Source organism: Phalangium opilio, unplaced genomic scaffold (assembly GCF_054372755.1).
Source record: "Phalangium opilio isolate 3A_F unplaced genomic scaffold, DU_Popi_V2 ptg000329l_1, whole genome shotgun sequence".
Taxonomy (NCBI): domain Eukaryota; kingdom Metazoa; phylum Arthropoda; class Arachnida; order Opiliones; family Phalangiidae; genus Phalangium; species Phalangium opilio.
The window spans coordinates 12,962,652-12,985,090 of record NW_028324226.1 but is presented as its reverse complement, the minus strand read 5'-3'; the positions used below and the strand labels follow the sequence as shown (position 1 = coordinate 12,985,090).

General features: G+C 36.8%; 3 protein-coding genes and 1 pseudogene across 3 annotated transcripts; all 4 read left to right on the top strand.

The window, feature by feature from the left end:
- The first annotated feature begins 5,339 nt into the window (after nt 1–5,339).
- LOC149611079 (uncharacterized) lies at nt 5,340–7,382 on the top strand. The gene has a single exon (XM_089858825.1). The coding sequence runs from the start codon at nt 5,340–5,342 to the stop codon at nt 7,380–7,382; it is 2,043 nt and encodes a 680-aa protein (XP_089714951.1).
- Nucleotides 7,383–7,394: 12 nt separating this feature from the next.
- On the top strand, nt 7,395–8,141 carry LOC149611078 (uncharacterized). The gene has a single exon (XM_089858824.1). The coding sequence runs from the start codon at nt 7,395–7,397 to the stop codon at nt 8,139–8,141; it is 747 nt and encodes a 248-aa protein (XP_089714950.1).
- A 102-nt stretch (nt 8,142–8,243) lies between these two features.
- LOC149611077 (uncharacterized) lies at nt 8,244–10,781 on the top strand. Its single transcript, XM_089858823.1, has one exon. It carries the CDS (start codon nt 8,244–8,246, stop codon nt 10,779–10,781), a length of 2,538 nt encoding a protein of 845 aa, XP_089714949.1.
- Nucleotides 10,782–22,164: 11,383 nt separating this feature from the next.
- LOC149611076 (5S ribosomal RNA) lies at nt 22,165–22,267 on the top strand (annotated as a pseudogene).
- Nucleotides 22,268–22,439: the final 172 nt, after the last annotated feature.

Below are 22,439 nucleotides of genomic sequence, written 5' to 3'. Positions count from 1 at the left end.
GGTGCTTGTTGGTACTTGTGGGTACTTGTGGGTGCTTGTAGGCACTTGTGGGTGCTTGTAGGTACTTGTGGGTGCTTGTAGGTACTTGTGGGTGCTTGTAGGTACTTGTGGGTGCTTGTAGGTACTTGTGGGTACTTGCGCCGGGTACTTGTGGGTGCTTGCCCCGGGAATCAGCATTTTTAAAAATTTTCTAAAATTGTCAATTTGGTCCTATTTCTGGAATTTTTAAGGGGGCGCCTCGCGTTTCAATAAATGATTGCAAAAAATTGTATTATATTAATTACAATAAGAATACAAACTTTTATTGATTTACTTTTTTTTTTGAAGTATCATTATAAATAAATGTCTGATTGAGCTAAAGTTATGGTCCCTTTTATATATGTAAAACAGTTTCTTAACCTTTTTAATTAAAATGAAGACTGAAGGAACAGATATTAATCAAAAATGTCTTGATTAGAATCAAGACCTAAAAAGTATCGATAAGACTGAGGTTATCACTTGTCTGAAGGATCAGATATTAATTTTTCTTTTTAATTGAAACATAAATGCATGCTTAAGGAAAAACAACGTTCCATTACCGTTTTCCGTTGAAATAAATTATTTTACTGTTAATCAATTTCAAAAATTTACTTATCTCGGCTTTTCGACCACAATTCCATTCCCCGAAAACATTTTATCATTACATTAATTACTTTTGGGAGATATCGTGTCAAAATATCCTATAATACAATAAAAAACTGTAATAGCGGTCTGTTTAGCCATGACAACAACCTTTTAAAAGTTACAAGGACTATATAACCCTTTCGAGACTAACAGGACCTGAGCAAACTATAGCTTAACCTGCTACTAGTACGACCAGGGAGAATTGATGTAAACTGGACTTGAAATTTCATCATGTGCGACCTGCGGCCCTGAAACTCTCCCATAGTCCCAGTGTGTGTAGAACATAATTTTTTCGCTGTTATCTGCCAAAATCAATCTTTCTAGGTAGTGCCGCCTCCCCACTTGAATTTTTTATGATATATTAAGGTTTGAACGAACAAAAATCTAGATTACTATTTTCACTACCATGTCCCTCTGCTAACTTGAAGCAAATTTTCCTCTTTTTTTGCTGCTCATTACCGGTGCTATTCCCTTGACTTTCTGTTCGTTATAACTACTATCATGAGTTTATTTATTTCAAACCAAAATATAAAAAAATGGATTCTTTTTCCTTTTGTGCTACTTAGAATTTACAAATGTATATAACGTTGTGCCGTGCCATATCAAATAGTCTCTAACCATTGTTAGAAACTAGAGAGAGAAATTGGGCAGTAACACTGATCATGCCCTGAACTATGAGAAAGAACAATACGACGGTTGACTAAAGTACACTTGATATTACATCATTTTGCAAAACCGCGAGTAAAAATCTAACTGTCCCTATTGAATTTGGCGCCATTGGTTTTAGAATAATTAAAATGTTCCACTGCGAATCGTTCCAGTCACGAATGGGGATGTAACGTCTTTAGGAACCTTTTACAACGCAAAACCATACACGTACTCTCCCTAAAGTAATTAATGTAATGATAAAATGTTTTCGGGGAATGGAATTGTGGTCGAAAAGCCGAGATAAGTAAATTTTTGAAATTGATTACCAGTAAAATAATTTATTTCAACGGAAAACGGTAATGGAACGTTGTTTTTCCTTAAGCATGCATTTATGTTTCAATTAAAAAGAAAAATTAATATCTGATCCTTCAGACAAGTGATAACCTCAGTCTTATCGATACTTTTTAGGTCTTGATTCTAATCAAGACATTTTTGATTAATAGCTATGTTCGATGTGTGTTCTTAAATTATACCCGGATAGTGATCTCAATACGATCCAAAGTTGTTGGCTAGTGATCTTCATGTGAGATATGATTTCAAAAAGCGATTGAACATACATAGATCACAAAAGTTCACAAGGGAACACTGTTGCATCACTTCTATTAAACCTAGTTCACAGTTAGAACACAAACGAAACACTATGAGATCACTCCTGGACCACTCCGAGTGAGCTAAGAGTGTACCCTAGTGATCCAAAAGTGGTTTTATAATTTGCAGTGTAGGTAGTTTCATAAAAATAGGCCTCTTTCAGGCTACTGTGAAGCCTTTTTCCACCCACAACTTCTGCCAAATTGTCAGGATCAATGGACCCAATTTCTTTGATTTTCTCGGCAAAATCCTTAAATTCACTAACAACAGTCGTTAGTTGGGTGTGGTAAGCCGAATACAATGGCCTTTTTAAATGCAATATTTTACCAGCTAGCACTTGGCATTTTAGCTTGTGGGAGATAAACTTCATGCGTTTGTCAAGAGACTTTGACGCCGCCAGTCTTTCAGTTAGACGTTTGACTAGAAATATTTTATAGGTTTCAGCTATAAACTTTTTGTTTCTCGTTTTGAAAATCCCCGCATTAAGGAGCTTTTTCGCAAAGACAAATTTATCCCGCTTATTTGGTTTTGTATTTTTTGAACGCAAATTAGCAGCTCCACCTGGCGGCGAAGTTCTCTTCGTTTTTTTTCCCTCTCTCAAGTAGAGATTTACGCTCGACATAGTTTTTTGCATTATTTCTCTTAAAGAACCCCTTGTTTTTAAGATAGTACCGTTTACACTTGAGTTTGTTTGTTTGATCACGTTTCAATGATTTACTCTGAACTTGCAATTTTAGCTTGGCTTCCGCTCTTCTTTTTTGCGTTAGTAAACGCTTATTTACTTTCTTTCGTTTTTCTCGAGAAAACATTTCAATTATTCAAAAATGAGTGGAACTTTTGTACTGTATTTGTTATACGAACACACAGAACGCCTTTGTGCTGTTGTATTTGAAAGGTACACAGAGATCCTGTTGAAATTGCTAAGGTACACACAGATCCTGTTGAAATTGCTAAGGTACACACAGATCCTGTTGAAATTGCTAAGGTACACGCAGATCCCGTTGAATTTACAAAGGTACACGCAGATCCCGTTGAATTTACAAAGGTACACGCAGATCCCGTTGGATTTGCAAAGGTACACGCAGATCCTGTTGAATTTACAAAGGTACACGCAGATCCTGTTGAATTTACAAAGGTACACGCAGATCCTGTTGAATTTACAAAGGTACACGCAGATCCTGTTGAATTTACAAAGGTACACGCAGATCCTGTTGAATTTACAAAGGTACACGCAGATCCTGTTGAATTTACAAAGGTACACACAGATCCCGTTGGATTTGCAAAGGTACACACAGATCCTGTTGAATTTACAAAGGTACACACAGATCCCGTTGGATTTGCAAAGGTACACACAGATCCTTATGTATTTGCAAAGGCACAAAGATTCGTTAAATAAAATTGGAATATATATATATATATATATATAAATGAAAGAATAATGAGAACATACACTTTAAAAAGTAGGCTTAACGTGATTTTAAAAAATGAATAAGGAAATCGAAATTAAAACAAAATAACAATGTGTTAATTAAAATTAATTAGAAATGAAAGCAATAATTAGTCTTGTGGTAGAATATTTACCTTTGGGAATCAAGATTCTAAAAATCTCAAGAAAGTGGCGTCAAAATAGAAAGTTAGGCCTTTTAAGAGTAAAACCAAAGTTTACCAAACTGAAAGACCATAGACATAAAAGACTGAAAGGCTAGCAGGAAATTTTGTGATCATGGCAGCACTGCTAGGCCTATAGGTTAGTAAAAAATATTGTATAGGTTTAGGCAGGGCGGCCAGCTTGTATTTCGTTCGTACGCCGTAGAACTTGATAACAAGTTGGCCGTATCTTTGGCCACAGCCCACTCGGTCACGCAAGTTGCACGCGCTTGCGTGATCGAGTGGGCTGTGCTTTGGCCAAACCGTTAACCGTCAAATTTAAACTTTGGAGGATCGAAATACTCAAGTAAGTTTCATGAACAATTTAGCAATAATTTGTAATTTCACATATCTTTTTTTAAACTAAGGCATATATTTAACAACTCGATATTAAATTATATGACCAAGTTTAAGAAATCGAGTGTGAGCAAACTAATCGACGTTAATTTGTTAAGTTTATTAAATTTATTGTTAACTGGCCTAGGCTTAGAAAAATGGAAGGATTGACAGGTGCCACATTTAACGGCAACGTTACGCTAAACGTCAACAATTATGGTCGAGGTGGTCGCGGTGGGCGTCGTGAACGCGGTGGACGGAATCCGCGGTCAAAAAATGCGGGAAAACCGTACGAAAGGCGTTGTTACGAGTGTCGGAAGCCGGGCCATGTTAAATCCCTCGGATAGTTTTCTCTCTTTATAAAAAGTTTTTAGCACTTTAAACCCAAAAGGGGACCTAATGACACAAAATGTGCATACTGTTAAAAGTCGCCGTACAGGCTCAGTTATATCTTAAACACAATAAAAACGAGAAAGCTCCCTTTTCGCACACATGTGTTGATTTTAAGTTCCGTTGACGATTCAATACAAAAGAGAGTAAAAGCTCCTATTTCCACATCTGTATCTTTTTTAACGATAAGAAATAATAAAGCCTTCACGCTTGCCTGTAACCTATTAACTTAAAAGGTAGAGAAGCTACCCTAAAATCTGTACGTTGAACCATGTAAAAGGTAGGGGAAACCAATTTTAAAAACTGTACAACCTTATGGGCTATAATGCCCAAAAAGAATCACTCTTCTCCGAACTTTGCCAGAGAGCAGATCAGAAAAAGACTAGCTAAAAATTTGTAGTAAATAAAGATATTTAAAACTTGCAATACTTGTAAAATTAATTCGTAGCCTTAAGTATAGCTACTAGTTCGGCGACTATAGCGACGCAGGATTGGAAATACTACTGAAAGTATCCTTTTTGAAAGCCTTTCTAAAAGTCTTTAGGAAGGCATTGGTAGTCTCCAAATGAGACATGGTTGGTCTCCAAAAGAGACAGTCTCCAAATGAGACATGGTTGGTCTCCAAAAGAGACAGTCTCCAAATGAGACATGGTTGGTCTCCAAAAGAGACAGTCTCCAAATGAGACATGGTTGGTCTCCAAAAGAGACAGTCTCCAAATGAGACATGGTAGGTCTCCAAAAGAGACAAGGGTAGGTCTCCATAAGAGACAAGGGTCTCCAAATGAGGCAATTGGGAAGGTCTACTAAATAGACATAGGGTGGGCTTCCAAAAAAAGCCAAATAAAATAAAATAAAATAAATTCCGTAACTGTAAATTCATACAACTGCCGCATTCGCTGGACCGATCAGGACTCATTAAGAAAAATCCACGACATTTTGGTGCCGAAACCCGGGACTAGACGTACCGGGACTTAAAACTTACAACCGTGGAAACTAAAAGAGCTAGCATGGACAACTACTCTAGCGACGAGGAGCAGACGCTGGCGAGCCTACGGACCCAGGAGAGAAGGCCGCAGAGCGAACTAAGGAAACTGGAGGTGATACGGAGATGTGCTAGAGAGAGCGTGGCTACTCTCATCGGAGAACTTGGAGTGTTGTTGAGTGGTGATAGAAATTCGGGCGATGAAATAGACGATAAAGTGACTTTGTTGAACCAACGCGAGGAAGAACTCGTAGTATTGGACGAAAAGATAAGAAACTATATCGATGATGTTGAGGCATTATCAAACGAGGTGATCGCCGCGAGAAAAATCCGCGATGAAATCACACTCACTCGGTCGGCAACGCGCCGTAAACGGCAACGCGACTCTTCACCGATTGGAAACAATCGTACATCGGGACATGGTTCCGTTTCCGGTTGCCAATCGGGGTCGTGTAGTGCCATGAGAAGAACAAATACCAAATTGCCCCGCTTGGACATGCCAAAATTTGGAGGGGACATAACTCAATTCAACTCTTTCTGGAGCAGATTTAAAGCTGCTGTGGATGATGATGAAACCATCCCAAAGGTAGAGAAATTTAATTATTTAGTTTCATATCTAGAAGGTGAAGCAAAGGGTGCAGTTAAAAATTATAACGCTTCAGATGAAGCTTATGATGAAATAGTTAAAGACTTAAAAAACAGATTTGGCAGGTCAGATTTAATAATGCTAACTCATATGAACAATTTGATTAACTTAACACCTGTCAAATCAACTAGAGATATTAAGGCCTTACGCCAACTTTTAGAAATTTGTGAAGTAAATTTAAGGAGTTTAAAAGGGTTGGGTATGGACACGGCCTCCAAAAACACGTGTTTGGCCCCCTCGATTCTGCAAAGCATTCCGGAAGAAATCCGTTTAGAGTACAGTCGTACCCGCGTTTCGGACGATGATTGGAACGCGGAAACACTGGTAGACTTTTTAAGAAAGGATGTGGAAAGCAGAGAAAGGGCTAATATTTTGGGAACCAACCTTTTTGGAGCCTCCTCCTCAGGGAGCAAATGGTCAGAGAGAGATAAATACCCCGTAAAAGCAAAGACTGACTTCCGTCACAAAACACCTAACAAGTATGCCTATACGCGTAACGGACGCGGAGCTGCTGTTTCTTCAGCATCCGTACTATTTACGCAAACAAAAAAAGCGGGTTATTGCATCTTTTGCAAAAATGATAAACATACATCCGTCAACTGCACTGTCCATTCCCTAAAAGACAAAAAGGATTTGATAAGGGCATCGATGCGATGCTTTAATTGCCTGCGAATGGGACATTCTCTATCTGAGTGCAGATCATATTTGCAAGGCTGCATGTTATGCAAGGGAAAACACAATCGAGCCATATGCCCCCAAAATAACTCAAACAAGGGACCAAAGAATACCGTTATGGCGGGTATAAACAATCAATCAAACGCCGCGATAGGGAGTAGAAATGCTACAGTCCATTCAGTATACTCCAATCGCAACGTTTTGTTAAAAACTGCACAGGCCACAGTCAGGAACCCCCACCCGGAAGAAGCCATGAAGAAAAGGCAAGCGCGCTGTTTGTTAGACGACGGCAGCGACGCTACTTTCATTAGGCAAGATGTTTCACGAGCTTTAAACCTACCAGTGGTTGGAATTGTAAGCCTAACAATAAATAGTTTTGGAAATAACGATCAAGAAGCTGTCAAAAGAAGGAAAGTGAAACTAACCTTAGAAAACAAGAATAACCAAAATAAGGCAGTAGAAATTATAGCCATAGAGGTACCTTATCTATGCCAAGCCATCACCACCATTGACTGCAAGGAGATAGAGAAACACATGAATAGCCAAGGTATGGCTTTAGCCGACGAACCCGAAGAGTCCGCGAGAAGCGGGTCGGACATTGGTATATTAATAGGAAGCGACTATTATTGGGAAATCGCCACGGGCAATATCGAAAGAATGGGCAAATCTCTAGTCGCTCAAGAAACAACATTTGGATGGGTTTTGCAAGGCCCACAATCTTCTCCTTCTTTACCACAAGAATATTGACAAGCAACGTCTATGCGTGTTGGAATAGAAGAGAAGAAAGTATCCGACACGTTAAAGTCATTTTGGGAACTAGAATCCCTCGGGATAGATGCAAAGAAAGACGAAAACCCCCATAGTGAAGACTTTATGACTTTATTTGAACAAACTACTACATTCATATACAATAGATACCAAGTTAAATTACCATTCATAACAGAAAAAACCGTCCTTCCTAATAACAAAAGTGTAGCCTACAAACGCATGAAAAGCCTAGTGCGAAGATTTAATAGAGACCCAGCTTACTTTCAAGATTACAAGGATATAATTAACGAACAGTTAAAAAATGGGATCTTAGAAAGGGTAGAAACAATTGAATCAATTCCTGGAACATACTATATGCCACACCAAGGGGTAACTAGGGTATCTAGTACAACTCGCTTGCGTGTCGTATGTGATGCATCATCACACATAGAAGGGGTACCGTCTTTAAACGACTGTTTGTCTGCGGGACCCAACCTGAACCCAGACCTTCTACTCCTATTACTAAGATTCAGAAATCATAAGATCGCGATAACCGCAGATATCGAAAAAGCATTCCTTCAAGTGAGAATAGACCCAGAAGATCGGGACTCGTTAAGAATGTTATGGATCTCAGAGTTAGACAGAAATGAATTCCAAGAATTACGCATGACCAGAGTCCCATTTGGGGTGACGTCATCTCCCTTCCTCCTAGCCGCGACCATTAAATGTCACCTTAAAAAATATGACAGCGGAAGATAGGAAATTATAGTTTTAGGAAGAGATCTATACGTAGATGACTTGTGTAGTGGCGACAGTGACCCCAAAGCTGCCCTCGACCTTTCACTAAATATCAATAGCGTCATGAAAGAAGCCGGAATGACATTGAGAAAATGGAACACTAACTCAAAAGAACTAAAACGCATGTGGGGTCATAAAGGCTTATCAAGCGAAGGTGTCACGTTTGAAGGGGAGGCGGGGGAGAAAGATTTCAAGATCCTTGGGCTACTCTGGAAGCCAGAAGAAGATTACTTCACCTTTAATCTACAAAATTTGATTCATTTTCTCGAAGGAATAAAGAACAACAAACGCTTCATATTAAGCGCGGTAGGACAAATTTTTGACCCTATCGGTGTACTAAGCCCGTATACCCTCAGGGCGAAACTTTTATTTCAATCCTTGTGGGAACAAGGCTTCGAATGGGATCAGGAACTTCCCCAAGAAATAAGCGAGCAGTTCAGACAATGGTGTAAAGAGCTTCCCGAATTGCGACACATCAAACTTTCCCGTCACTATTTCAATGAAACGGACAATGTTGAAACAAGTGAAATACATTGTTTCTGTGATAGTAGCATCAAAGCATATGCCTGCGTTATTTACATACGCTATACATCGAAAGATCATGAAATACATACATCATTTGTAACCGCCAAGGCTAGAGTCGCTCCTTTAAAACGACTAACCTTGCCAAGATTAGAACTAATGGCTTGTTTGCTTGGTTGTCGTTTGGTAAAGAACATAAAGAGCGTATTTCAAACCGACGCATTAAAGGTGCGAATGTGGACCGACTCGATGATTGCGTTGCACTTGCTAAAGGGTTCAGCAAAATCATGGAAGCCCTTCGTTTCAAACCGAGTAGCTGAAATACAGCAAGCATCCGACCCCTTAGATTGGATGCATTGCCCAGGGGAAAATAACCCTGCAGACTTGCCTACACGAGGTTTATCAGCCACAAACCTTAACGAAAACGAACTCTGGTGGCACGGACCCCTCTGGCTGAGACAGGAGGAAGAAAACTGGCCCGAACAAAGCACCGTAGCCCTTAGGGCAAAAGACAAAATTGAAGTAGAGAGGAGGAAAACAGTACTAAGCGTGAGCGTGAATTGTAAAGAAAGACTTTGCATTCAAAATCTCATCGACCTGAATAAATATAGCAAATTAGACAAGGTTCTAAGGATTACAGCTTGGATGTACCGATTTGTTGCTAATTGCAAGAAGAAAGATACAAGGCAAGGCGCCCTGAAAGCATCCGAATTACTAAACGCGGAACAAGAATGGATAAAATCAGAACAAATAGAAGACTTTCAAGACGAAATAACGTCACTCAAAAACAAAACCAACATAAAAAGAACGTCAAACATATTAACTCTAAAACCCTTTCTTAACGCGGAAGATATTCTATGCGTGGGTGGAAGGTTAGAAAAATCAAGCTTAACCTTTGAGGAGAAGCATCCAGCTATCCTAAACAAGAAGAAACGCTTTACAGAACTTATAGTTTGGCGAAGCCACGAAGACGTTTTTCACAGCGGTGTGACTGCAACATTCACTCAATTACGATCTCGTTATTGGGTTCCCGCTGGTCGACAATTAGTGAAATCCTTATTGAAAAAATGCCACCTATGTAAAAAACTTAGCTGCAAAGCAGGCGAACTTTCCACCGCACCTTTGCCAAGGGAAAGAATTGACCAAGTTCCACCCTTCCAAGTAGTTGGCATCGATTTTGCAGGACCTTTGTATGTAAAAACTAATCAAACGTCCGAAAAGGCATACATCTGCTTAATTACGTGCGCGGTAACACGAGCCATTCACCTAGAGCTTGTAGGCTCTTTGACAACGGAGGACTTTCTGTTAGCCTTCAGAAGAATGATAGGCAGGCGTGGTTTACCAAGTGATATTTACACCGACAACGCAAAAACATTCACAAAAGCGAATGCGGACCTTAAAACCATATGGAACAATCTAGATACACCTGAACTGAAAGATTTTTTTGGCAAAAGGGGTATCACATGGAGATTCATAGCGGATAGAGCTGCCTGGTGGGGTGGTTTTTGGGAGCGAATGGTGAGGACAACGAAAAGTCTCTTAAAAAAGGCCCTTGGCCATTCATCCTGCAACTTTCAAGAACTACAAACAATATTAGTAGAAGTTGAAGCGGTGATAAATTCGCGCCCCATCACCTTTGACAATACAAGCGTTGACGAGCCTTCCCCCCTTACCCCCTCGCATCTGCTTATAGGAAGGAGACTCACGAGCTTACCACCACAAAAGGTAAAACCAACCGATTTCACGACTAGCTCCCAAAGGGAAACAGCCAAGAGGCTACGATATAGACTGGCCTTAATGGACCATCTCACTAAGAGGTGGAAAAACGAATATTTACTAGGTTTGCGATCTGCCCATCACAGCAAACTCGCAAAAAACGAAACTGTAATGAAGGTCGGGGACGTTGTTCTAATACACGACGACAAATTACAAAAACAAATGTGGAAAATGGGTGTTGTAAATGAAACTCAAATTGGCCGCGATGGCAAGGTACGGGCTTGCATAGTGCGAACCGCGAACGGAAATCTTTTACGGAGGCCAGTCCAATTACTCTACCCCTTAGAAATCTCTGATAATTAAATAAAAGCATTTAAACATTGAAAATATTAGATTAAATAAGCAAATGTAAAATTAAGATTTATTGAAGACATTTAACAAAGAAGATTAAACCTAACTAAATACGGTTAAACGGGACAAAATTATGCATAAGAAAACAAAAACAATATAAGAAATACTACGTATTTCGCGGGGGAGTGTTAAATCCCTCGGATAGTTTTCTCTCTTTATAAAAAGGTTTTAGCACTTTAAACCCAAAAGGGGACCTAATGACACAAAATGTGCATACTGTTAAAAGTCGCCGTACAGGCTCAGTTATATCTTAAACACAATAAAAACGAGAAAGCTCCCTTTTCGCACACATGTGTTGATTTTAAGTTCCGTTGACGATTCAATACAAAAGAGAGTAAAAGCTCCTATTTCCACATCTGTATCTTTTTTAACGATAAGAAATAATAAAGCCTTCACGCTTGCCTGTAACCTATTAACTTAAAAGGTAGAGAAGCTACCCTAAAATCTGTACGTTGAACCATGTAAAAGGTAGGGGAAACCAATTTTAAAAACTGTACAACCTTATGGGCTATAATGCCCAAAAAGAATCACTCTTCTCCGAACTTTGCCAGAGAGCAGATCAGAAAAAGACTAGCTAAAAATTTGTAGTAAATAAAGATATTTAAAACTTGCAATACTTGTAAAATTAATTCGTAGCCTTAAGTATAGCTACTAGTTCGGCGACTATAGCGACGCAGGATTGGAAATACTACTGAAAGTATCCTTTTTGAAAGCCTTTCTAAAAGTCTTTAGGAAGGCATTGGTAGTCTCCAAATGAGACATGGTTGGTCTCCAAAAGAGACAGTCTCCAAATGAGACATGGTTGGTCTCCAAAAGAGACAGTCTCCAAATGAGACATGGTTGGTCTCCAAAAGAGACAGTCTCCAAATGAGACATGGTTGGTCTCCAAAAGAGACAGTCTCCAAATGAGACATGGTTGGTCTCCAAAAGAGACAGTCTCCAAATGAGACATGGTAGGTCTCCAAAAGAGACAAGGGTAGGTCTCCATAAGAGACAAGGGTCTCCAAATGAGGCAATTGGGAAGGTCTACTAAATAGACATAGGGTGGGCTTCCAAAAGAAGCCAAATAAAATAAAATAAAATAAATTCCGTAACTGTAAATTCATACAACTGCCGCATTCACTGGACCGATCAGGACTCATTAAGAAAAATCCACGACAGGCCATATAGCTCGTGATTGCCCTAATATTAAAGGTAGAAAAAACATCATCAGGTTGTGCTAGTTAGTCGGTTGTATAGTAGTGGCCAATTTTTCAATAATTGTTTTCTATACAAAGATTTTATTTGTATAAAGAGGCATACCTAGAGTTAATTAGGAAGGGCATCGTTTAGGACAAACTTTTTTACAGTGGAAGCCAAGAAATTAGGCACTTTATAAATAGGGTGATAGGACTAAAGTACATATTAGCGATTTTAGGTCGAAAATGTAACTTGTACGACATTAAATCACAAGGAAAACCACATAAATAGGTTATTATTAGAGTGCTTTATGAATGACCCCTTTCAGTATTTATTGAGGAGAAATATAATTTAGTGGTTATTACTAAAACACTCCAGTTATAAAGCTTGTTTAGGGTGGCCCTTGGGAAAAACATCGTAGAATATTTTAAAATCAAAACCGCCCTTAGAAATTGCTAGACTTCGTTCCTACCACCCGATTTGGAACAGTGATTAAAGCACCGCAAAAGTCACGTAATGCACCTTGTTCCCTTTCGCCGGAAGTTAGGCTTAGCTCGGGATTCATGGGGGTGAGTAAAGGGAAGAAATTCGTCTGTCGTCTGCTACATAATCCAAAAATATGTACTGTAGCGGACGACAGACCAATTTCTTCCCGTTACTCACCCCCATGAATCCCGAGCTAAGACCAACTTCCGGCGAAAGGGAATATGGTGGATTCCCCTACAATCTGAGTTTCCTTACGAACTCTAGTTTTGGCTTGGCGAAAGCAGAGACATTTGCAGGCTGGAATTATGCTGTTATAAATACCGCCAAGCAAAATCCGGTGTTCGAAAGGAAAGTCAACTTATAGGGGAACCATTTGACTTGTGTTTTGATGTAACTTTCAATTTATACTGAAAAGGATCCCTAAAAAAATCTTATCTTCAATCTTTTACCATGGATAAAGAATGCGCGTGAGTAAATTTGTTTTCACGCTATAGGATAGGCAACTCCCTATCTCGGACGACAGCTTATTCCGTATAAACTCTGTTACAACATCGGTTGTCAGCACGCGCAAACCTAGGTCTCTATGCAACGTAGCTTTGTACGTGCAGACAAGAGCCAAAAAATTTTAGGAGATAGACGTAGGTTTGCGCGTGCTGTCAACCGATGTTGTAACAGAGTTTATACGGAATAAGCTGTCGTCCGAGATAGGGAGTTGCCTATCCTATAGCGTGAAAACAAATTTACTCACGCCCATTTTTGTCCATGCTTTTACTGTCATATTTATAAATTTGCCATTAAAATTTCCAATTTCCATTCTGGTGCGCTTTTCAAGACTAAAAAATCGTAAATTTCACCAGATTTCACTTTCTTAAAGCAGAGTGCAGCTCAAGTGGATCCCTACAAGGTGATTTTCCTTACAAACTCCAGTTTTGGTTTGATAAAAGCAGGAGGGATTTGTGGGAGGGATTTCTCAGTGTACTTATAAATCTCGCATACTATCCTTCGTTAACCTATACTCGCAGTTTAGGAGAGAGTCACTTCGAAGGGAATCCACTGAAGCCGCGCTATGCTATAAAATAGGATATCTGAATAATGTTTGAAATTGAATAACAAATTAGATGAACTTGAATCGCTATAGGCAACTTACAAGCTGATAGAGCAACTAAATTCTTTAGAGAAAATTAATAATATTAATCTTTCTTACTTAAATTCTGTGACAAAAGGGCGTAAAGCGGAGAAAAAAGCCCCCGAGGGCGAAAAAGAGAAAGCGCCTGAGGGCGAAAAGGGAAACGCGCCTGAGGGCGGCGAAGAAGAACTACAACTGAAAGAGGTTGTGGTGGAGAAAATGAACACCCTTTCAGTGTAATTGTAAGTATTATTAAAAATAACCTGTATTGAATTGGGACACTGCAAAAGTAAAATTACCTTCAATTAACTTAAACATTAATTATTCTGAATCAGTGAAATTTCAAAATTTAAAGTAAGACTCAAGGAATATTTTGATTTAACCATGAAGGGCTCTCTATTGGTATTACCCCAAGTTCATAAAGTATGTTCCATAAGTTTGTCACTGGTTACTTAAAGCTTGTCATTAAGTGACCTAGATCATAGATTCTAAATCCCAGTCCTGGACTCCTGGTGAGGCGCTTTCAAAGGCTTAGTAATGCAGGCTAATAAATAGGACGATGAAATTTCTACAAAATTGACCGAGTGTACTTAGTTCTCGTTTGACGTTCTCGAAGTAGCTCGAGCTGTCTTTAGCATTACGAAGTATCTCATACTTATGGAGCATATCTTATTAACTTATGGTATTATCAAAGGCTTATAGTTGAAAACCAAATGTATACTTTTATCATAGTTCCCAGCCCTTGTCTATAGCACCATGTGAAATGAGAAGCAAACGACCCACCTCAACCAATAAATAAATTTTTTGAGGTCAAAGATTTATAATATATGTAAGCTATAAGTACTCAATGTTAGCGATCCAAACTATAACATCGTCCACTTTATTGACGTTGTTAAGTTATGACACTTGCTACGGTTGTTAAGGGAAACAAAAACACACTTTTGTAAGCGTTATGGCGGTTTTCTCATATTACACGATGCTAACAAGATTCAGTGAATGATACTTTTTGTTTTCCTGTGAACTTTTGATATTATACAGGTCAACTGCTTTCTTGTGTTCCAACTTATAATATAATCCTATGGTTTTTAGGTACCATCATCATTTATCATCAAAAATTAAATTTATTATAAGCATTCATCATTCATTAAAAATATAAACCATTAATCATCCAAAATTTTTCAACATAATTATTTCACTAACGTTTTTTCACATAAATTTACTAATTAAAAATTATTTAAAATTATTAACAGTTATTGAAATTTATTAATAATTATTTAATTAAAAAAATTGAATTACTATTTTATGTTTTAAATTTAACAAATAAAATTACTTCCAAAATAAAACGTGTTTTTAATGATTTACAAAGCTGTGGAGCCTAACAATCCTGATTTTACAACTCTTTATTTTTTAACACAATAAATCATATCAGTACTTTTTCAAAACAGTAGACATAGGACAAAGGTTATATTGTATTATAAATAGCCAGTGGGATTGATTTTAGCTATATCGCATTTAGAGCTCGACATTTTCTATCCATTATCCACAAATCAGTGGATAACCAATTATTTATAAATAAAGTTGTGGATATAATACGATTTAACACGCAAGATCTGTGGATAATTTTCAATTATGGATTAAGATAAAGTGACGTTGACAATGGCGAGATAAAGTCGAGCTCTAATCGCTGTTTTATGCCTATTCAATTTTAATTCCTTAGCTCTGGCTTCATCAATTTTTATAATTATTCCACTAAATCACATGTTGTATATTAACACAAATCATTTATACTAACATAAATGGGTGATTAATGTAATTACTGTTATGAAAAATATCAGAAGTGGATCATATTACAGCTCCCTAGAAGTACTGGACGATATAACATCGCCGTGCATCAACATTGTCTCCTAGCACTGAAGAGAAAAGGGTATATGCGAAACGCAGCGGCGAATTTGTGAACTAAACCAGAGGAATGATTATGGCGCGAAAGAAATTTTTAATAAGCGGGGCAAGCAAACGGATGTAAGTGGTAGCCAATGAGGAAAGGTTTGAGAGAGAAGAGCGCGGAAGGAAACAAGTTGTTCCATACAAAGTGTTGGGTTGTGAATATAATAGTAGAAGTCCACTTTATTTTCCCAATTTTAAAAAATAATTGGCGATCTATAGGTATTTTTAAACGCTTGTGTTGAAAAGGAAATTAATATGAATTCAAATGATCAAAATAGCCTTCATCATGCTAGAATATTTTTAATGTATCCTTAGTACAGCACTGAGCTTCCACCGATCTAATGGTTTTTAGCGAGGATAGTTGGACCGATTTATTACTAATTAAAGGTTATGTGCGTCGACATAGAAATTTGTTTTCCTTTTTTAAGTGTGACAAAGGTTTTCCGTTTGCGAAAGATGCTGGTTTTACAAAACGTTTTAGTCGCTTACGGTTAAGTGCTTTTAATATCACATAGATCGTGTTCAGATGTCTCTTTAATTTGGGTATTGCAATTAGTTACATTGATCCTAGGCGTTTTTCCTAATTAGCAAAGAAACATAAGCCATTCTAAATCAAAATTATAACGCGATAACAAGCTTCACACTAATCACGACACTGACGGCGGTCTGACAGCCATTACCATCAACCGGAACTTCCGTAGGTTAACGTAACTCAAGATCCGTGTTAATGGGAAAACTATACTTGTAAAACTGAGCTATAGATGGCGGGCTTGGATGTCTTGGAAGAAAACGCTTTTTACAAAAGCATAACCTACGTCCAGTATTTATAGGGAGCTGTAATATGATCCACTTATGAAAATATCTATTAAATAATAATGAATTTCTTCATCAACTTGCGTTAATCATTTCGTTCCTAACATAATTAATTTTTCTTAGAGTGATATAAGAAAATATCTGGGGGTAGCACAACTAGATGCTCCCATAGTCGAGGGCCTAAGTTGAAAGTTAGGGAAATAAACTGTATTTATCGTAAAGAGATAATTATTTCTCAAAATTAGAAATTATAATTTTTAAGCTTGTGTCCCATTCGACCGAATCCCAATCGACCGAACGCGTTTCCCATTCAACCGAAAACAGCCCAAATGTGCGGTTTTGGGAAAATATATATCAAAATTTAAAAAGCAAACATTTTCACTTTTTTAAGGCTTTTTTTTACCCTACAGTTTTCGTTGTATATATATATTGATGTTTGAAATGCAAAATTTAACTTTAAGAGTGATTGTTAACGGAGAGAATTGCTAATAAAGGCGACTTGGCTACTTGTTTCAATTGAATAAGAAAAAGGATAAAACTAGTTACTATAATTGTAGAAATCCCTCCTGTAAGGTTCGAATAATAGAAGTAACCTAACCTAACCTAACCTAACCAAACCAAACCAAACCTAACCTAAACCTAAACCTAACCTAACCTAACCTAACCAAACCTGACCAAACCAAACCAAACCTAACCTAACCTAACCTAAAACTAACCTAATCTAACCAAACCTGACCAAACCTAACCTAAACCTAACCAAACCTAACCTAACCTAACCAAACCTGACCAAACCTAACCAAACCTGACCAAACCTGACCAAACCTAACCTAAACCTAACCTAACCTAACCTAACCAAACCAAACCAAACCAAACCTAACCTAACCCTAACCCTAACCCTAACCTAACCTAACCTGACCAAACCAAACCTAACCTTCCCTAACCTAACCTAACCTAACCTAACCTAACCAAACCAAACCAAACCAACCCTAACCTAACCCTAACCCTAACCTAACCTAACCTAACCTAACCTAACCTAACCTAAACCTAACCTAACCAAACCTGACCTAACCAAACCTGACCTAACCTAACCTAACCTAACCTAACCAAACCTAACCTAACCAAACCAAACCAAACCAAACCAAACCAAACCTAACCTAACCTAACCTAACCAAACCAAACCAAACCTAACCTAACCTAACCTAACCTAACCTAACCAAAACCTAACATAACAGTAATGTTTTGGAAAAGGCATATTATTTGAGAAGTCAATGAAGCTAAACATGAACATTTTGGAAAAGGCGTACCATAGTAAAATGATTTGTAAAATATTACTAACCTAACATAACGAACCCAAACCTAACCTAACATAACAGTAAAGTTTTGAAAAAGGCATATTATTTGAGAAGTCAATGAAGGTATAAAACATCAATATTTTGGAAAAGGCGTAACATTGTTAAATGATTTATAAAATATTACTAACCTAACTTAACCAAACCAAACCTAACCAAACATAACAGTAATGTTTTGGAAAAGGCATATTATTTGAGAAGTCAATGAAGCTAAACATAAATATTTTAGAAAAGGCGTAGAATAGTTAAATGATTTATAAAATATTATTAACCTAACCTAACTTAACTTACAATTTCCATCTCTGGGTTTGAACCCGAGCCTCTGAATTAAAAGCCTGATATTCTACCATGCTGCTGCGGTGATTCGAAATCCTCACAAACATTTAATTAACTAATTCTTTCAAATAAATTCCATTCAGCAGAAACCCGCCATTGGGCTGGAAATTTAAATATATTCTCCATAAAAAACCAAAAAGCGGTTTCGGTCGAATGGGATTCGGTCCAATGGGATAATACCATTTTTAAAACGGAGTTATGAACAGCAAAAAATTTTCAAATTTAACTGTTACCTAATAATTGTCACTAAATAATAACTAAACCATCCCATGATTCAAAGTTTAAAAACTATTGTTTACACTAACGCAGAGCTTTCTCCATCAGAGACCAGATTAAGGTAGTCCAAGCCTCTTTAATAACCATCGATAATTAAACCAAAAAGATTTATTTATTTTTAATTTCATAAACACCTAATGATACTGTTGGAAAAGGCTGACAATTATACATTCTTTTCGTGGGAAGCGTTAGTACTGTAATTAAAAATCTAAAATGTGCATTATGCAAATGATTTATTTTAAATTTAATTGTTACCAAAAACCAATGTTGAAAGAGCCAGGGCAGGAAATGTTTGTTTTAATGGGTGACAGGCTTCAAATATCCCATGATCCAATATTCAGAAAATAGCCCATGATCCAATATTCAGAAAATAGCCCATGATCCAATATTCAGAAAATAGCCCATGATCCAATATTCAGAAAATAGCCCATGATCCAATATTCAGAAAATAGCCCATGATCCAATATTCAGAAAACTATCGCTAAAATAAAACTTGCTCCATCAATTCTTTCAAGAGAAATATTTATAGAGACCTAGGATTTTTAACTCACTTTGATTTTCTCACAATATTCTAATCTAATTAGTTTGAAAGACTGTTAGTTCGTTAACTTACGTAGAGTTGCCTAGCACCTAACGAAGCTTCATTTATCAATAACCATAATTAATATAATATGATAAAAGTGGATCCTGGATTAACTAGCGGTACTGTTGCCTATGTTTACAAGATAAATAAAGCATAAAATCATAGCATAAATAATAGTACAAAGCAGACTTCGGAAACAGATGATATGAGAAACCTCTAAAAATCTAAACGTTTGGATCGGTTCCATTTGGACAGGGCGCTTAAAACCGTATTCTCTAACCCAAATCCAAATCGACATTTGGATCTCCCGCCAAACCTTTATCCAAACCAAATGTGTGTCACTTCCTCTTTCATTATCCTCTTTCATTAGGTAATTTTAGTTAGTGTTTATTGGTCAATTCTTTTGCAACGTTTAATATAAAAGTAAAATGTTTTTAAGCCTCGGATTTTTGCATGTTAGATTATAATAATTTTGTAAAATTAAGAAACCTCTAAATTTGATAGTTTAAGCTTATTAGGACTAATTAATATTAAGTGGGAAATTAATTAGAATGAAAATAGGTGGATATCATTTATTAATTGGGAAATAATGCATTCATTTTACATTTAAATTTTAGAAGTTAATTTATTATTTATTTTGTGTATATAAAATTCAGCATTAATTTCACTAAGACAATAAATTAATTACCTACGAGGAATTACCTAGTATATATGTTTAAAATTAGAATTTAATCGTTTCAAAACTAATAAGGTTTTGAACCGGTTTTTGTAATTTAGTTATTAAAATTTGTGATTGTCGATTGGTCAATATTGAAAATTAAACAATGGCGGAACCAATTTTTTTTAAACTCAATGAAACTGAAATATCAATCAATCATCTACTGAAAGAGGTATTAACCTATTTTTTTTAATTCAAAATAAGGTAAATAAGGATTAGATGGCCGCTTGCTGCTTCAAACAAGATTTTTAATCACGAAGAGAATATTTTTTTAATTTTGGTCAAATTTTAGATATTCGGTAACCGAGTTGATATTTATAAAGCCCTTTTTGCTCATGTCTATTTTAAACTTTAATCGCAGATTTCGCTTACCATTTCACAAGCATAATAAACACTGCTGAAGGACGCAAATCTATCTGTGATCGGTAACGGTGAACATTATAGTAATTTGCCCAATTAATCAGTTTGAACTTCATTTGCACATTTCTATTCGTTAATTTGAAATGTTGCGAGAAATTTGAATGGAATATAAGTAGTTATCTCTTTCAGTAGATAATTGTTGATGTTGATATTGATATTAAAGATTCATTGAGTTAAAAAAATTGGTATCGGTATTTCAATTAAGCTTTAATATCAACATCGGTTAATTTACGATATGGGCTCATGATGTTAGTCTGTTTATAAGATTAAATCGTTACTTCAAGTGTCACAAGACAGTATCTACCTCCAAAATCGAGTGTTATTAGTAACTTTAAAACCATCTCCTCGTCACAGGATATCCGAGGGTGAATTTATTATATTTGATAATCTGATGAAGGCGCTGAAGCTCAGTCAAGTTTTGGCAAGGCCTAATACCGTTTTGCATGTCGCCGTCAAATTCCTTTTAAAGCATAGATAATATAGTATCCACCCTTGATTTTCATTTCGCAACATACGTTGGATTCGTAAACCTCGACGCGCACCACGATTAGGAGCAATAAAATGCAAACACAACAACACACTGAGCGCATACATTTTTAAAAAATAACATTTCTAAATTCTCACTACAACAGCTGTTTTTGGGGCTGAAGCACCGAAAGACGGCGATAAATAAACGTTCATCGGGGGGGGGGGGGGGTAGTTTCGAGGGAACGAAATTCAAATGCAAGGCGCGTCCCATCAACAAACAACATTGAATTCGTTTTACGCAATTATAATATTGAAATTTTATACAATTAAGTAATATTTAAGAAAACAAAGCACTACTTTCAAAATCTAAACTTTAAAAGTACGACGATACGAGAAGGCGAAGTAACGGGCAACGAGAAATAAACATTTTTTTAAACGGCAAAAATTAACCGTAAGCCAAGGCTTAGCGCAATTTCACCGCCTTAAAAAAAGTGCCAAGTTTAGAAATAGATTGTGGGACAATAAAAAGGTGGAAAATTATGAAATTAGGCTTATATTAAAGCTTGAAACCTACTTTATATTATATTTAAAATCCATCCATGAGCAAATCCTCAAAACATATGAAAATGACAACAAAAATGGACCCACTCTCAAATTTTTTCCCCTTAAAAAAATGGCGGCCACAAACGGGGTGAAAAAGGGGGAAAGAGCTCCTCCCTGGAGTTTTCTCACTATCGATAGGCCATTTCAACCAAAAGGCATTAAGAATAAACAATCGGATTATTATGAGGCAACTATCCGTAAAAAAAGGCCAATATTGGTCGCGCTGATATCTACTAATAAAACAGTGTATCCATGCTAAAATATCGCAGATTGGGGTAGTTTTTAAAATTTTAAATTAAACATACTTAAAATTAATTTTTCTTAATAACAAGAAAAATGATCCTAGAATATAGTTTAAAGTTTAATTTAAGACCGTTCCCAAAACTAACCAACGTATAGTTTTTCTAAGTCACAAGACACAATTTTTTTTTTCGAAAAATTTCCCATGTTATTTCTATGGGAAAAATTCCAGTTTTTCATCAAAAGGTGTGATTAATTTTATGGAAATGAAAACCACCCTTAGCAACTTTATTTTTTGTAAAATAAACTAATTAATGGATCTCTTTGAAATTTTAACCACATATTAAGGGCCCAAATTGTAGTTCTGTGGAATTATTTCAAAACAGTTAATACAATACAAAAAAAACTACAAACAAACAAAAAACCCTCCTTTACATTAAGAGCAGTATGAAGTCTTATCTAAGAGAGCGACCGCTCTCTCAGAATTGTTTTATAAAGATGAAGGTTAATTAAATTCAAATTATTAAATAGCACTCTCAGCAACGGACATATCACGCTACAAACGCCGGTTCCCTTCCGATAACTGAAGTTAAGCAGCGTCGAGCGCAGTCAGTACTTGGGACGGAGACCACTTAGGAACACTGCGTGCCGTTGGCTTTTTCACTTTTTTTTCCTCTTTTAAATTCCAATAGATATGAAAAAAGCAAACATATTTTCTTTTTGTTATTGTTTTAAAAAGATGAAGGTTAAATTGTCTCACTTAATTTAAATTCGAATTATTAACTAACACTCACGGCAACGGCCATATCACGCTGAAAACACCGGTTCTCGTCTGATCACCGAAGTTAAGCAGCTTCGAGCGCAGTCAGTACTTCGGAACACTGCGTGCCGTTGGCTTTTTCACTTTTTTTCCTCTTTTAAACTCCGTCAGATATGAAAAAAGCAAACATATCTTCTTTTTGTTATTGTTTTATACAGATGAAGGTTAATTAAATTCAAATTATTAGATATCACTCTCGGCAACGGCCATATCACGCTGAAAACCCGGTTCTCGTCCGATCACCGAAGT